Consider the following 14,828-nt stretch of genomic DNA (forward strand, 5'->3'; position numbering starts at 1 on the left):
CTATTGTGGAGAAATTGAAAATTATTCAATTGTTAATTGTGCCCTTCATTTTAAATTTAATAATTTATAAAATCATTTAAATATCAGTCAACATTTAATGCATCGGTTATACAAAGACAACTGGCATTTTATAAACTATTAGATTTAAAATGAAGGGTCACGATTAACAATTGGAAGGAATCTCAATTCGATAAAAAGCCAGTCTATGATGGATACGTAAATAATAACGAAATAAATTCCAATTGATTTGCATTTATTTTACATTTGATGGTTATATCTAACTTTACAAATGCAATTAATGACAAAGGATTTGAAGGTATAAATCCATCATCTTAAATTGAGTCATTATTTTTATTTATTTTTTATTTTTTATTTTTGTAAAAAAAGCAATGTACCCTTCATCAACATCACAACATGACTTTGTAAGACACTAAAAAACCTTTCAACCCAAAACACTAAACCATTAAAAAACCCTAAATCTTAATCACAAATCCCTTTAATCATGATTCATGAGTCATAGGCTGGAATCAAGCTTGAGAATTGTCCGAGTAAACCTGATCCCAAATTCATCCCTTGATATGTTTCATCCATATGCAGACCAAATGACATGACTGCAGAAGAAGTCAAAGCTACATTAGTTTTACAAGGTCTTTTAATAAACTGAAATAATACCAAAAAAAAAAAAGAAATCAACACTTTGCTGAAAGGGAGGCCTCAAAACTCTTCCAAATTGCATGGTTCCTCGATGAATTATCCCTATAGGCTATATAGTGTTGGTTTATATCAGTGTCAAGCTACTTTTTTTGATATAGAATTGAAAACACAACCATAACTTACAACTCATTCCAGCAAATTCCTCTAAAACCTGACTCTAAAATCTAATGTTCATCCTGTCCCATCCTTCACACACATCATGTGGAAACTATCCTCTTCAAAAGGAAAGAACAATTTCCTTTTCTAAAAAACAACTGTATATGTTATTCAATTATTCTGTTTGAGCTCTTGTAAACTGTAAACAACTGTATATTTGACCTAAAACACAATGCAATTTTAAGGTTCTGAGCTCCTTGGGGTCGGCACTGCTGAAGCTTTTTGGAGTAGGGCCATCAGTATCCGGATTATGTCTTCAAATGATGGGCGCTGTTTTGGGTCACTGCTTGTTTCCACAAACAAAGGTTTAGTTTCAACTTAGAAGTTTAGTGTAAAACACAGACAAAGAATTAGTGAAAATGAAAGTACCTTTGCCAACAGTCTTGGATAATGGATGCAACTTGGGGATCAAGGCCTTCTGGTAGGTCTAATCTTCTGTCCATGAACCCTACAACTCCCACAACCTTTTAAAATGAAAGACAAGTGGTCACACAGGAGCTTCAAAGACTAGAGAGCTTGAATGTGTGTGTTTACGTGTTTTGTGTTGTGTTGTTAAATCTCCACTTATCTCAAAAGTTTAAGAATACACATGAATTATTTAATTAAAATGAGAGGTGAATGATGGAAACAAGGTTTAAACTCATGACCTTGGCTCTGATATCCTGTTAAATCATTGGTTATCCCATAAGCTTAAACTTGTAGGAAATAAGTGATTTAATTATTTAATTAATATTCTACACTTGTGTGCATGCGAGAGAGAGAGAGAGAGAGAGAGAGAGAGAGACCTGTAAGGAGTTTAGGTTGTTCCATGGAATGGATTCTGTCATTAATTCCCACAGGATGACACCAAAACTGAACACATCAGATCTGCTTAGAAAGAAGGAATGTTATTATTGCAGGAAAACGTTTCACATGATTATCACTCAACCGCCAGCCCCAAAAGAAAAAGGGAAAAGAAACTTTTAAAGCTCAGTCAATGTAAGTTACTTTTCATTTGAAGGTTCATTTCGAAGGACTTCAGGGGCCATCCACTGAGGCTGCATGTGAAAAGACAAACAGTTCAAAGATGTTCACCGACAAAAATTAGCCACTGCATATGAATATAGGAGTCAAAAAGAGATTTTAAAATGAAAAGAGGGAATGCAGATCATTACTGTTCCTCTCCCTGATTTTGCTGTTATAAAGGTTGAGTTCTTTAACCTTGATAGGCCGAAGTCTCCAACCTGAATAAAATTGAATTTGACTTATAAGCAGCTGCTATATGCTCATTGCTCAATCTACTCGAATCATTTAAAGCAATTAACCACCACATATTACCTTGACAGTCCAGTTTTTATCAACAAGCAGGTTAGAAGACTTCAAGTCTCTATGTACTATTGGCGGATTTCTGTGATGCAAATAATTCATACCTCTAGCCTGCAGTAAAATAATGGATTTTGTTGTGCTTACCCTCATGTTCAAAAAGTGCGCACACACACACACACACGCAGAGGGATGTAGAGAGCAGGAGAAAGAACGTACGACATCAAGGGCCATCCTCAGACGCCTTCTAATGTCTAATGCCTGACTGTTCCTGTGAAGTGTTTTGAAAAGGCTTCCTCTGACCATGCAAAACAAAATAAACGTAACAAACTGGCATATACTTCTGAAAAAGAGAAAAAAGGAAAGAAAAGAGTAGAATATGCACATAGTTGGGCTCATTCTAGTATATGCACACATCAACCAGCATCAAGTATCCCAATTAATAAGAGGTTCTCACACTACCAGGGCCAACCAATGACTTTTGCACATCCAAATGCATTGCCTATGTGACCAATGCACTCAACAACAACACAATAGCAGATAAAACACAATTTAATATGACAGTAAAATACCATCTCTCAGTGGACTTCATTTGCATATAGTATATCAGGTTAACTGTTAAATCACTACTTATCCAAAAAACTTAAAGGTTCAAACTCAATAACATGACTCTAATACCATGTTAAATCACCACTTATCTCAAAAGTTTAAACTCATAGGAAGGGGGATATGTAATTATTTAATTAACATTTAACATTAACCACTCTTAAAAAGCAAAACACTTCTTGCCTGGGTAGAAACTCTGTGACAATTGCAAGTCGCTCTTGTGTATATACTGCTCCCATAAACAACAATACATTTGGATGTCTCAATCTCTTCATTATATCAATCTAAAACATAAGAGAAGCCGTATGTAAATAAAATAAAAAAAAGCATAGAGAAAGAGTACTTATAAATTTGCTGAGTTTCAAGTACCTCTTTTTTGTAGTCGCTTAAAGTTCTTTCACTATATTCATTCCCGAAGTAAACCTTAATGGCAACATCCTGATCAGAAACAACAATTCTTAAGGTCAAGGCATTGAATTAATACTCTTACTTTGGAATAGGAAATAGAGGAACTTGTGAGTTTGAAAATTTACTGATCCATTCCAAAGTCCGCGATAAACAATACCATAGGAACCTGTAAGGAAAGAAACGATTCATGATATAAGAAATTCTTATTTCCCTACTTTGAGCCTAAATCTTCTCATAAAAGGAAATGGAAAATGTTTCAAATAATTAATAGACCTACTATGTTGTCATAATATTGCACATATGCCTTTAACATAAGATAGTGAGACTAATTGACAGTTCTACATCCATTCAGGGTCTACTTCCCCTTGGGCCAACTTTCGGCCTAAGCACATACATGCACACTTTGTAAGTGCACGTGTGACTGTTAGGTACAACATCAGGTTATACCATAATAATAAGAGTGGTTAATATAACACTTTGGACTCAAACTCACATGCTTAAGTTTTTTGAGTTAAGTGATGCCCAAATCTTATATCAAAGCCTCACTTGGAGATTTGTTATGTATTATTTTCCTTAACAAGTGATATTAGAGCTAATGGTTCAACTTTGTCTTAGGTAAGTGTACAACTCTTATATATGTACGTGACACTTTTGGATTTGTAAAAGACTCACATACGAGATGAAGTTAGGTCAATGTGATACAAACTCACACGAGGAAAAGATTTATTGAGTGCATGTGTTAGTGCTAAAGTCACACGTTGAGTAATAGTCGTAACTCATAATAGTGAGTGGCTAAATAATAGTGTCAAGCTTAAACTCATAGGCTTTAGCTTTTAGATTAAGCGGTATCCCAAACTTGTAAAATCAAGGCCTCACTTAGAGACTCTCTAGGTATTATTCTCCCCAACACACACACACACACGCACACATGTCAAAATAAAAATGAGCAACTCAAGTTTACCTTGCCCAATCTCGTCCCCAAAATCTAGATCTTCCCAGTGAATCTCACAATCTACTATAGAGTTCAATTCATTTTCCCCTTTGCTTGATGGACTCCCATGGCTGCCAAGGCTCTCCCCTGAACTTGTGAACTGTTTATTGTCTTCTTGTCTTTGGGTTTCCTCTTCTATATCCAAAGCTTTCAAGTTTGATACTTCTGGTTCCAACTCATTCGCATCGACTTCGTAACCTAATCTTGGCAATGGATCTCCAGTTCTAGTTAGTCTAAAACACTCGGTACACTCCCTTGAATAGGCTGCAAAAGAACGTTCCTCAAAGTCCTTTCGAGTTTTATGCCCATATACATTATTGTGGGGGATCTCTCCCTTATCCTCTGTATCAGTTGTGCAAAGGTATGAAGTTGATGCCTCTCTAGAAGAATAAGGATTGCCTATCACTTTTCTTGCTGAAGAATCATTAGCACCATTTTCTTGAATACTTCCATCGTCTTCTTTCCCAGAGTTTCGAGTTCCCTTAATGTTGAACTTTGCCAAGACCTTTGCTGCCTAAAGTCATTCCCAACCAATTAATATAGCACAAATGTTAATCAAAAGCAGAGGCTGTTATTCATATCAAGATGAGAGAATTTCTCAGATAAATATTACTTGTAGTAGGTTGTGACATGAAAGAGTTTCCCAATATATGAATAACACCACATGGCAGCAGCATACCATTTAACAGAAGTTTAGATACAAATGATGGATAAGAACAAAGTATCAAAAGGCTCACTCCAACACTATTACTTCTGAGAGAAGCAAGGAAAGTGGAAAGTAACTTAACCTTTGGTTCATTTTCAGAAGACTTCCAACAAATAGCTTAAAAAATTTATTAAAAACCCATTATTCTCATCCCGATAATGAACACAGGATCCCAAAAACGGAGCCAAGATTTCTTATTATGAGGGGCAAAAATATCAATGAAGGATCAAATTTAACTTCGATAAGGGATAAACTTAATTTTTAAGCCTAAAAATACGTATGTAACAAAGGAACATTCACATCCCATTCAGCAAATTCCCTATCCATTTTAGCTAAGAAATCACATTTTTCTATTTTAGTTACCCACTTTTCTAAGGCACCCACGTCTCATTCTTTATTTTAGTTATCCGCTTTCATTATTCAATTTAAATATTTATTCTTTTTCAAAACACCTACATTCTAAAGTCACGTGTATGTCTTATCAAAAATCTTATTTTTTTCACGTTTGGTGAGCTATGGCACTCACTAGCTAGCCGGATGGAGCTACATTTTCACCCAAATTTGTATCCTAGCTAGCCAATTTGTGTGAATGCTACATTCTTCAGAATCTCCTCATCAAAAGTACATACACAAATTTGATCTGTAATCCATTGGAAAAGAGACTTACTAGTGTACTGGGTTTCTCTGATTTAACATCTTCAGAGTCTATTGGAGTATCCTCCCTCTCCATCGATGTATCAGAAGCACTGCATGCATCATCTGATCCACGTCTCCGCAATAAAAGTTTTGAGGCCTGATTGATCCAAAAAATTAATTTGATAATTATAATTACACAATAATTATAACTGAAGGAGTTGTATTAGTGCAATTCATACGCACCAGATTGGAAACAGAGGATGCAATCTGTGGCACTGGCACGATTGGTGGACGTGGGTGCCACTGAACCCTTTTCAAGTTTGACCCCCGTGCATGATCCTGACATGTTCTCAGGTTGTCTGAACCTTTAATGTTATATAATGTCGCATCACTTGAAACAGTGATAAAACCAGCAATCTCAGCATCCTCATATAATGGGCTTTTTGTCACAATCGCCATGAATATTTCACCAGACCTCTTCTTAAAAGGAAACCGACCTGACCATGATTGCCCAGTGCTCAACCTATCCATGATGTTCTTAAGAGGTGCATAATATTCTTCAGCAATTAGGAGTTCAGCAACTTGTTGTCCAAGGACCTCATATTCCTTCCATCCATAGAGATTTTCAGCAGAACGATTCCTGAAATAGATTTTTTTAAGATAAAAACGAAATGTGATATTGCTAACATGCTACACAAACTCTCACTCTCACATCGATTAACACGGCTTTTAAAAAATTATCATTGAATTTGAGATTAATTACTATAGGATTTTAATATAATTGTGATTTTAAAAGCATGTTTCAGAGTATAGGATTGAGAAATGTGTGTAGCATTTCTCAAAAAAAAAAAAACCTATTTCTTTCCGAGTAAAGCTGCATTTCACACTCATTTGTCACACATATTTTACACCACTAATGTAAAGTGTTCTAAATGGTTTTTCTTTTGAATTTTTAGTAGCATTGCTCTTTCTTTCATAATCTTAAGTGGAATCTCTTGACACTATGATATTTTTATGAGAATCACAAAGCTAAGGATGATATGAAACATGCATTTTTCCTGATCCAGAGCATGTTGAAAAGATCTCCACAAATCATGTCAAATATACAGGAAAAATAGGTAAATTTTTTTAACAGATCAGTTGCCATACAGTGAGATTGGTCGGTGAAAGTTTGCATAAAGCAAGTTTGAAAATGTCAAAATATGAAAAGATTAATCTCTGTATTGCGATTAAGAATATTTGCCTTTGCTGACATATGATATAAGCATATCAAGATGACAAACAAGCAGCCTCAGCACATTAGGCAGGAGAGCCAAATCAAATCTCATTGATTAGATAAAGACCTATACCCTTTTGCTGACATATAAAACAAGCATATAAGAGGTGCAACTCTTAAGATTAGGCATGATCAGGGGGGAGCCAGAAGTTCAATACCAAATGGATCCATGCGTGTGTAACTTACCAATTCAAAAGAAGTAATGATGGGAATAAAATTGACCTAACATTGGTGGCGCCATCCAAAATTGCACCTGAAATTGCCATAGAATACAAGGCTAAAACTTATTATTTTGAAAAGTTTAGCGGGGCATCCAAAAACAGAGAGCTCTGCCCCTGGGCATGATGCTCAAGTTATTTAAGCCTTGCCTTGAGAGTTGAGAGTTACGCCTGGTTAGACATTGAACTATATTAATTCTCAATAAGGTTGGCAATTTTGACACGATTTGTGAATACAACATGAACCTAATACAAAATTAATGAGTTAGATCTATATAATTTTATACCCACATGCCTTATCATCAAGCGAACACGCCTTATCATCAAACGAACACGAATTGTCATCTCTAATTCCAAGTGCTTGAAATTCTCAACAGAGTTCCTTGAATTGGCCTCTACTCCACCCTGCCCCCACAAAGTTCTTGAAATTGAAAAGACAAACGAATATCAAAACCACACGCACAGTTGTTTATCAAAGCTTCCAGGATATAGCTTGATAGGACCTGCTATCCACCTAAGCCAACAAGTGCCAAATATATGCCAATCTTCACATCTTCCATTAAATTCCTTTCCCATCTCTTCTTTTTGGATGAGAAAACCAGAATACTGTACTAAGAAAAATTAATGAAGGAGGAAGGTTGTGAACTTTGAATGTCAACTTCTGTCAAGCATCTTCAAAGTTTGACTGAAAGATCAATATCTCCCACCAAATTTACTACCTAAACCTCCCTATTCAAATTATAGTTCTATTAATTCATTCACCAAATTCTTCAAGTTCAATTACGTTCAAATCAACATAAAACTTACTTTGAACCTATCTCCTCTTAAATATAAATTAAATGATTAAATCCAACTATTCTTATCGACTTATTCTTTTGAAATAAGTGGTAATTTAGCATATTATATTAAGTTTAAACTCGTCTCCGTCATTTCATCATCTATTTAATCTACTTTTGAAATAAGTGTCGATTATGAAACCACACAACTGTTCCATCAAAACAACTACAGTAACATGTCTCAAACTCATATTAACTCCAACAAGGCAACATGGGTAACCAAAAAAGTTCACAAACAGGCAAACAAGAATAAAAGAATGTCTGACTTTCATGAAATTAATTTCTCTTTGCCACAGACACAGACACAGACACACACATACCAGTATACGATCTCCCCAGAAGAAGCTCTGCACACGTGAACAGCTTGGCCCATGCAGTCCAAAACTTTCCGGTAGGGATTCCCCGTCACGAAGAGCCCCGGCAGGCAACCCCAGCCGTAATCTGAAGCCATCATCTCCATTTCTTCCTCCCTTATCTTCTTCTCTTTCACCAACTCGTCCAACTGCTCTCTCAGCCTCGTGTGACTCGCCTCCAAGCTCTGACACCGATCCGCCAGCGCTCGGTACAGGCCCGTCTGAGACTCGTCGCCAGCCATCGATGTTCCCGGAGCCTCGCCGGAGTAGGGGTGGGCAATGCGCATGCTTGTGGAGTTCTACAATATAATAGTTTACTATTATTGTATAGGTGGTCTCAATGGACTAGCATTATAAATTGGAAAATGCTAAAAGGCCCAACTATTTTCTCCTGGCTGCCTTATTTTTTACATTGAAACAATAATTTTTATTTTGGTTATTCTTTTTTTTTTTTTTTTTGTATTTTTTAAAAAATAAAAATTGTATTTTGCTTCAGAAATTTTTTATTTTTTTATTTTTTAATTTTAAAAAATAACAAAATTAAAAATTAAAAATGTTTTCGAAACAATAACTTTTATTTTAGTCCTTTTTTATTCACTATTTTTTTAAAAATAAAATTTATATTTTTATTCATAATAATGACCAAAAAGTTGGCCCCAAGTTGGAGATTTCTCATCCTCAAATAAATTAGACTTAATTGTCTACGACTAAAGGGTTATCGCCACGTATAAGCGGCCGTCCACGGGAAGCAATCTTGTGCGGACAGTTGTTGTGTGTGCAGAGACAAGGGCGAATGGGGACACATGATTTTGCGGCGGTCTAATGGTTAGCAAAACTAGGATTGCTTTTGTCCGGTTTTGTTTCGGATTTGCCCCTGGTTTGATAGTGAATTTACGAGATGCCCTTGCTGCGATTGGTTTAAGAAAAAGTGTTGTGGGTAGGTTGCTTACACTCAACGGAATTCAATTATTTTACAACTTGCTTCTGTGGTGCTTTATCTAAGGTCAATGGGAAATGATTGGTTGCAGTTAACAGACATGCGGTTACTCTATTTTAAGCCGTAGATTATGACGATGGTGGGCATCGGATGGCGAGGGAGAAGAAGATGGCGGCAGAGGTGCACGCTGGACCGTCAGGAGTATGAAGGTCGTTGATGCTTTCCATCTCATAAAGGATCATAATTACGCAAACTGTACTCCCACTAGGTACTTTCAAATGATGGTGGGCATCGTCTATTTTGCTTTTATTTATTTTGAAGTCAAATAGCTGATAATTGATAGGGTTCTGCGGCGAACGGATTTGTTGGAGTGGGAAACACCCTTTTCTCATTCCATCTCCGAGCAAATAGGAAGTTTGGGCCGTGTTTGGCAAAAGTTTGGACTGACCATAAGAAATTTTCGTTGAGCAATAGAGGCAATTTTTGGGTCGTCGCTAAAGACCAATTTTCCTATAATTTTCTTGTAGTAATATAAGTATTGTCACATTAACTCAATAATATAAAAGTTAAATTAGAGATAAGTATTTAAAATTAAGAGAATATATTATGTGTTCTCTAAGCGTTTTTGTAATCTTAGGTGTTAACGTGAATAGTGCCCTTGCCTCTCCCCAAGTCCTAAGAATGAAAATGATCATATTGTTGTCCAAGGTGTAGTGTGATGTCACTTGCCATGAAGATCATCTTCCAGCTGTCAATCATGCAAGGAAAGAAAGGAGTGTTGCTATCAATAGCCTTTGCGGTTGCTGGACATACAAAGAAGGAAAGGAGCTTTGCTGTCAATCACGTAAGAATGGAAAAGAGAGACAATTCAAAATATTCACTCAAGGAAAGATTTGTCCTATTCAACCATCACAGTAAATGGAACTCGTCTCATCAAGGAAACATCCAATGGAGAAGCTCACTTATGGGAAATACTTGACTAACAATTATACGTGGAATTGTTTTGTTGTAAATCATATCTTGTCTCATTGCTTTGCCTTGTATATCACCAACCACGTGGTGTACATATTACTGTTCACAATCAATAAAAATTTTCTCTTTGTTTGAAAACTTTCACTAGGTGAATATTATTTTAAAAATAATTTCTATAAGAAACTAGCACTTATTTTTTTCACATGGTTTTTAAAAAATGGTTACTTACATTTTTAGTACTTAGGTTTTCACGTTTTTATTTTCTCTCACCAAGGTTTTAATTCATATCAGATATGGTACCTAACTTATGGGTAATGGAAATGCTAGGTGATCTCTTAGTGCCCTCTTAGTTCTAAGTGAATATTATTTTATTTTATCTCACGTTTTTATTTTCTCTCACTTGGTTTTAAAAAAATAATATCAACTTAGAACTAGAAGGATACTAAGAGAACACCATAATAACACTTAGCATTTTCTTGTAGGTAAATACTAATTTAGTACCTCTGTCACCATTTTGATAACCAAACTAATAGACTCAATGGGGTTGGTTTCGGCCACCCCTTTTTGGCCTATGAGCCACCCCCAACTTGACCGTAGGGGTGGCCAAATCAACCTCATGACAGTCTTTATTTATTTTTATTATTATTATTCAAATATGGGAAACGGGTTAGAGGGGATCGCACAATAATAAAGGGATGAGCATCCCAACAACAGAGCCCAAATAGAAGAGACAGTACAAACAAACAGAGAAATAATAGGCAATGATTTCTTTCATGATTCTGAAAGAATCATAAATGAGTCGAGCATTTCCAAGGATCGCACAAGACGATAACAAACGGTAAAATGACTAAATGAGGAGCCCCAACCGGTAAAGGCAACAACTATTGTGAAATGGTTGTTGTAGGAAACGTACTGCAAAAAATTGGAATGTAGTCGTTGATAATGAACAGACACCAGTTACAAAAGTCTCATCCACTGGATCAAACCACATAAGAATTAGGAGACAACAACCCACAAAAACCAAAAAGTGTAGCAAAACAGAAAAACAACAAATTAATGGAAAACAACCAAACAAGAGTTATGGAAAATAATATTTGGGTCGAGTAATAGCTCAAAAGTTCTTGTATTTTTATCCTCGCTTGTCATGAGTAGGGGTGTCTGTAGTGCCCCAGAATTTTCAAAGCTATTTAAATAGATTATTATGATAATGATGTTATTTTAATATCCCTTGTAGCTAAGGATTTTAATTCTTGGGAAATTTATGAGAGTGGTAATTAGAGAATGGTAATTGGTGAAATAATAGGATAGTAAATATGTAGCACCTCAGGTTTTGAAAGTCTTATTTTAGAGATATTAATTTGATGCTATGATTATATTCATATTAGGCAATGATTTATGATATTGTATGAATGGTAATTGGAAATTGGTAGGTAGAATAGTAAGTGGTAGGTGGAATAGTAAGTGGTAGGTGAAATAGTAAGTGGTAGGTAGAATAGTAAGTGGTAGGTGGAATAGTAGGTGGTAGGTGAAATAGTAAGTGGTAGGTAGAATAGTAAGTGGTAGGTGGAATAGTAGGTGGTAGGTGAAATAGTAAAATGAGGGTATAATTGTAAATTGAAGGTAGAATAGTGTTTGATTTTCTCCTATAAATAGAGCTCTTCTCCTTCACAATTTTCACAACTCATCTCCTCTCCCATCTCTTGCATATATTCTTCCTTCTTCCGCTTTTTACTCGGTCTTTCTTCTTTCTAAGAGTGTTTACTCAGAACAGAGAGAGAAAGGGCGAGACCAAGCGCTACAAGAAAGAAAGAACACAAGAGATAGCGGACTTTAGAAATTAGTTTCAAAAGATATACTAGTGGTGTTAGTCATATTGGAGCAACTAGATTCCTTCATACCACTTTAGCTTCAGTCTAGAGGTAAGTAAATTCACTACCCCTTCTAAAGTTACTTCATGTCATGCTATTTATTCATTCTTTAGTAAATTGTAAATGATTATTTTATTTACGTATTATGAAGTTATGTTGCATGCATGAAGGATTTCTAAATGAATTATCTAGAAAGTTTCTATTTCTTTAAACGCTTTCTAAGTACAACAAGTTTATATTTGAAAAGGTTTCCATTTTGAGAAAAGAAAGTTGAGAAATGATGATGATTATAAGAAAGAAAAAAGATGATAAACCCTCCTACATGTTGCCCTAAGATGCATCAAAAGAAGTACAAAGAAAAGTACAAGAGATGAGATAAATGTTTATGAAATGAGGGCACATGTATGGAGGAGAGTATTTTTGGCCCCAAGATAAGTAAGATGAGAGTTCGGTACCGATACTCGGATGGAGGCGAAACCACTGAAGGAGGCTATGCCAGAAGGTGGTATTCCATCAACTAGACCGTTGAGTGCACCAAGAAAGAGTTAATTGACGGTCGGGCATGGCTGTGGCCACAGTTCAGTGCCATGGTCACAAGGACCCGCAACCCTCGTGCACAGGGGTAATAGTGTACATGGGCCTTATTATGAGAAAATGATACTATATTTTCAACGATGATATGCTATGATGATTTACAAAGATTATTTATAATGATGCATTATGATGATGATTTATAAAGATGCATTATGATGATGATTTATAAAGATGATTTACAACGATGATCTATTACTAGATGTAATAGTATGTATATGTTACGGGAGATGCAACCGTACATACAGATATTATTATGGCTAGAATTATATTTATTTGCGAAAACGATTTTCAAAACTGAGAACAAGGAGTAAAACTATTTATGGTTATGGATTTTACTTGCTGGGCCCCCTTTGGGCTCATTCAGTTTTATTTCTTGTTTTCAGGTAGAAATGATGCTGGAATAGGAGGCCGGAATGGGGATGGGAATAATTATTAATTTTCAAAGTCTTTTCATATCAGTGATTGTAATAATATGATATTCCGCAACTAAAGTTTAATGTTATCTAATTTCACTTGTAATAAAATCTCTTGAATAATGTTTTATGTATTTATTGTATCTTTTAAAATCAAGTACTCTGATAAACCTTATAGATCTTTGCAAGAATTTTTGTTGTAAAAGAAGAAAAGTGGCAAACTCAGCCTTAACGGGCTGGGGATGTTACAGTGTCAATCCGGTCCCGACTCTCGGTTATTGGCCAAAACCGGGCGGTTATTATAACCAGTCGGTTCCGGTTGGTACCTGGTTATCCGAACCGGGTAATCGATTTTAAAAAAATTTTGTATTTTGGGCTTATTCGAACCCTAATTTTTGTATCTGAACCCTAATTTTTGAACCTAACCCAAAGTCTCACAAATCCTCACAATTTATAGCTTCTAATCCCACAAGTATAATGAAATTTACAAGAAAATTGTAAGGATTTTACCTATGGCCAAAATCCTTCTTCTTCTTTTTCTTTCTTTCTTTTTTCTTCCTTCACGGCCAGCTGCTCTCTCTCTCTCTATCTCGTTTTCCCTCTCTCTCTCTCATGTGTGTGAATGTGTGTTGGCATGGAAGAGAAGAGAAGAGAAGAAAGTGAGAGGGAGAAGAGAAACAAAGGAGGGGGCTGTGTGTGAGGGACACTAAAAGAGGCAAAAGTGAAGTCGTAAACCCTAAACGGCTAAACCTAAAGTGAAAACAAAAGCAATATATATATATATATCTGGTTACTCGGTTATAACTGGGTGCCAAAAATCGGAACCAAAATTGAGGTACATAGTTACTGAATTTTTTCACTTGGTTTTCCGTTATTTTTTAACACCTCTAGCCAGCGAATATTTGGGTGAAATAATAAAAAAATGTGAATGGAGCTACTACTACTAGGGAGTCGGTGGGTTTTGCTTTATGCGAAAACAAATGGTTGTTTAATACTAAGACTCTTTCTTACCAACAAGCACCAGTGGTCTAGTGGTAGAATAGTACCCTGCCACGGTACAGACCCGGGTTCGATTCCCGGCTGGTGCACTTCTCGTTGAGCTGTGAAGAGACTTGGGTTTGACGTGATGGTAGGGTCCATCACCAACGTCTGATTCTTCGGACGAAATAAAATCCACCTGAGCTCAACAAAACATTCTTTTTTTTTTCTTGAATGCATTTTTTTTTAAAAAATAATATTAATAATTTAGGAAAAAATCCACTTTATCCCCTGAAGTTTCAAGAGTTTTTCAATTTAAACCTCAAAGTTTAAAAAGTGGCAATGTACCCCTCCAATGTTTCAAAAATTTTCAATTTAAACATTCCGTTAATAATTTCCGTTAAATTAGACGAAAATCTCTAAAATTACAGAATTACCCTCAGGCTTTTTTTAAAAAAATTTCCGTCCAATTTAACGAAAATTATAACGGAAGGTTTAAATTGAAAATTTTTGAAACATTTGAGGGGTACATTGCCACTTTTTAAACTTTGGGGTTCAAATTGAAAAATCCCTAAAACTTCAGGTGGGTAAAATGGATTTTTTTCCAATAATTTATATATAACATGTGTCACCCTATAAAAAGCATTGACGTTGATGACGCAATCAGTTTAAAAAACTAGAATATTTAGAATACATGTAATTTTAAAAAATATAATTAAGCGTTTGGTAAAATTATAATTCAATCTTTAAATGGTTTTTTTTTTTAAAAAAAAAAAAAAAAATATAACTCGATCTTTAAATAGTATTTAACAAAAAAAAAAAAAAAATTCATATTGCTTGTAGTTTGAAAACCGCCTTGGCCAA

The 14,828-nt window shown here is 35.4% G+C and overlaps 1 protein-coding gene and 2 non-coding genes across 3 annotated transcripts; 2 read left to right on the top strand and 1 right to left on the bottom strand.

Moving 5' to 3' along the window:
- Positions 1-777: 777 nt before the first annotated feature.
- Positions 778-8,539, bottom strand: LOC132175264 (uncharacterized). The gene is made up of 14 exons (XM_059587144.1): positions 8,170-8,539; positions 5,763-6,159; positions 5,551-5,676; positions 4,148-4,691; positions 3,312-3,352; positions 3,148-3,216; positions 2,962-3,062; positions 2,392-2,470; positions 2,188-2,286; positions 2,025-2,093; positions 1,858-1,907; positions 1,656-1,737; positions 1,240-1,334; positions 778-1,153 (listed from the first exon to the last, which is right to left on the bottom strand). The coding sequence occupies exons 1-14, from the start codon at positions 8,487-8,489 to the stop codon at positions 1,051-1,053; spliced, it is 2,175 nt and encodes a 724-aa protein (XP_059443127.1). The 5' UTR covers positions 8,490-8,539; the 3' UTR covers positions 778-1,050.
- A 5,464-nt stretch (positions 8,540-14,003) lies between these two features.
- On the top strand, positions 14,004-14,074 carry TRNAG-GCC (transfer RNA glycine (anticodon GCC)). Its single transcript has one exon. It is a non-coding gene; the product is annotated as a tRNA-Gly (tRNA).
- A 9-nt stretch (positions 14,075-14,083) lies between these two features.
- On the top strand, positions 14,084-14,171 carry LOC132176811 (small nucleolar RNA snoR114). The gene has a single exon (XR_009439671.1). It is a non-coding gene; the product is annotated as a small nucleolar RNA snoR114 (small nucleolar RNA).
- Positions 14,172-14,828: the final 657 nt, after the last annotated feature.

The sequence above is a fragment of the Corylus avellana genome, chromosome ca3, assembly GCF_901000735.1.
Source record: "Corylus avellana chromosome ca3, CavTom2PMs-1.0".
NCBI lineage: Eukaryota > Viridiplantae > Streptophyta > Magnoliopsida > Fagales > Betulaceae > Corylus > Corylus avellana.

Bases quoted from the DNA above. Each gene is read 5' to 3' on its own strand.
- LOC132175264 (XM_059587144.1), bottom strand. From the start codon at position 8,489: ATGCGCATTGCCCACCCCTACTCCGGCGAGGCTCCGGGAACATCGATG. The intron at 6,160-8,169 runs GTATGTGTGTGT...AATCTATTTCAG, and splicing joins TCTGGGGAGATCGTATACTG to GAATCGTTCTGCTGAAAATC. The intron at 2,471-2,961 runs GCAAGAAGTGTT...TTGCATGGTCAG, and splicing joins GTCACAGAGTTTCTACCCAG to AGGAAGCCTTTTCAAAACAC.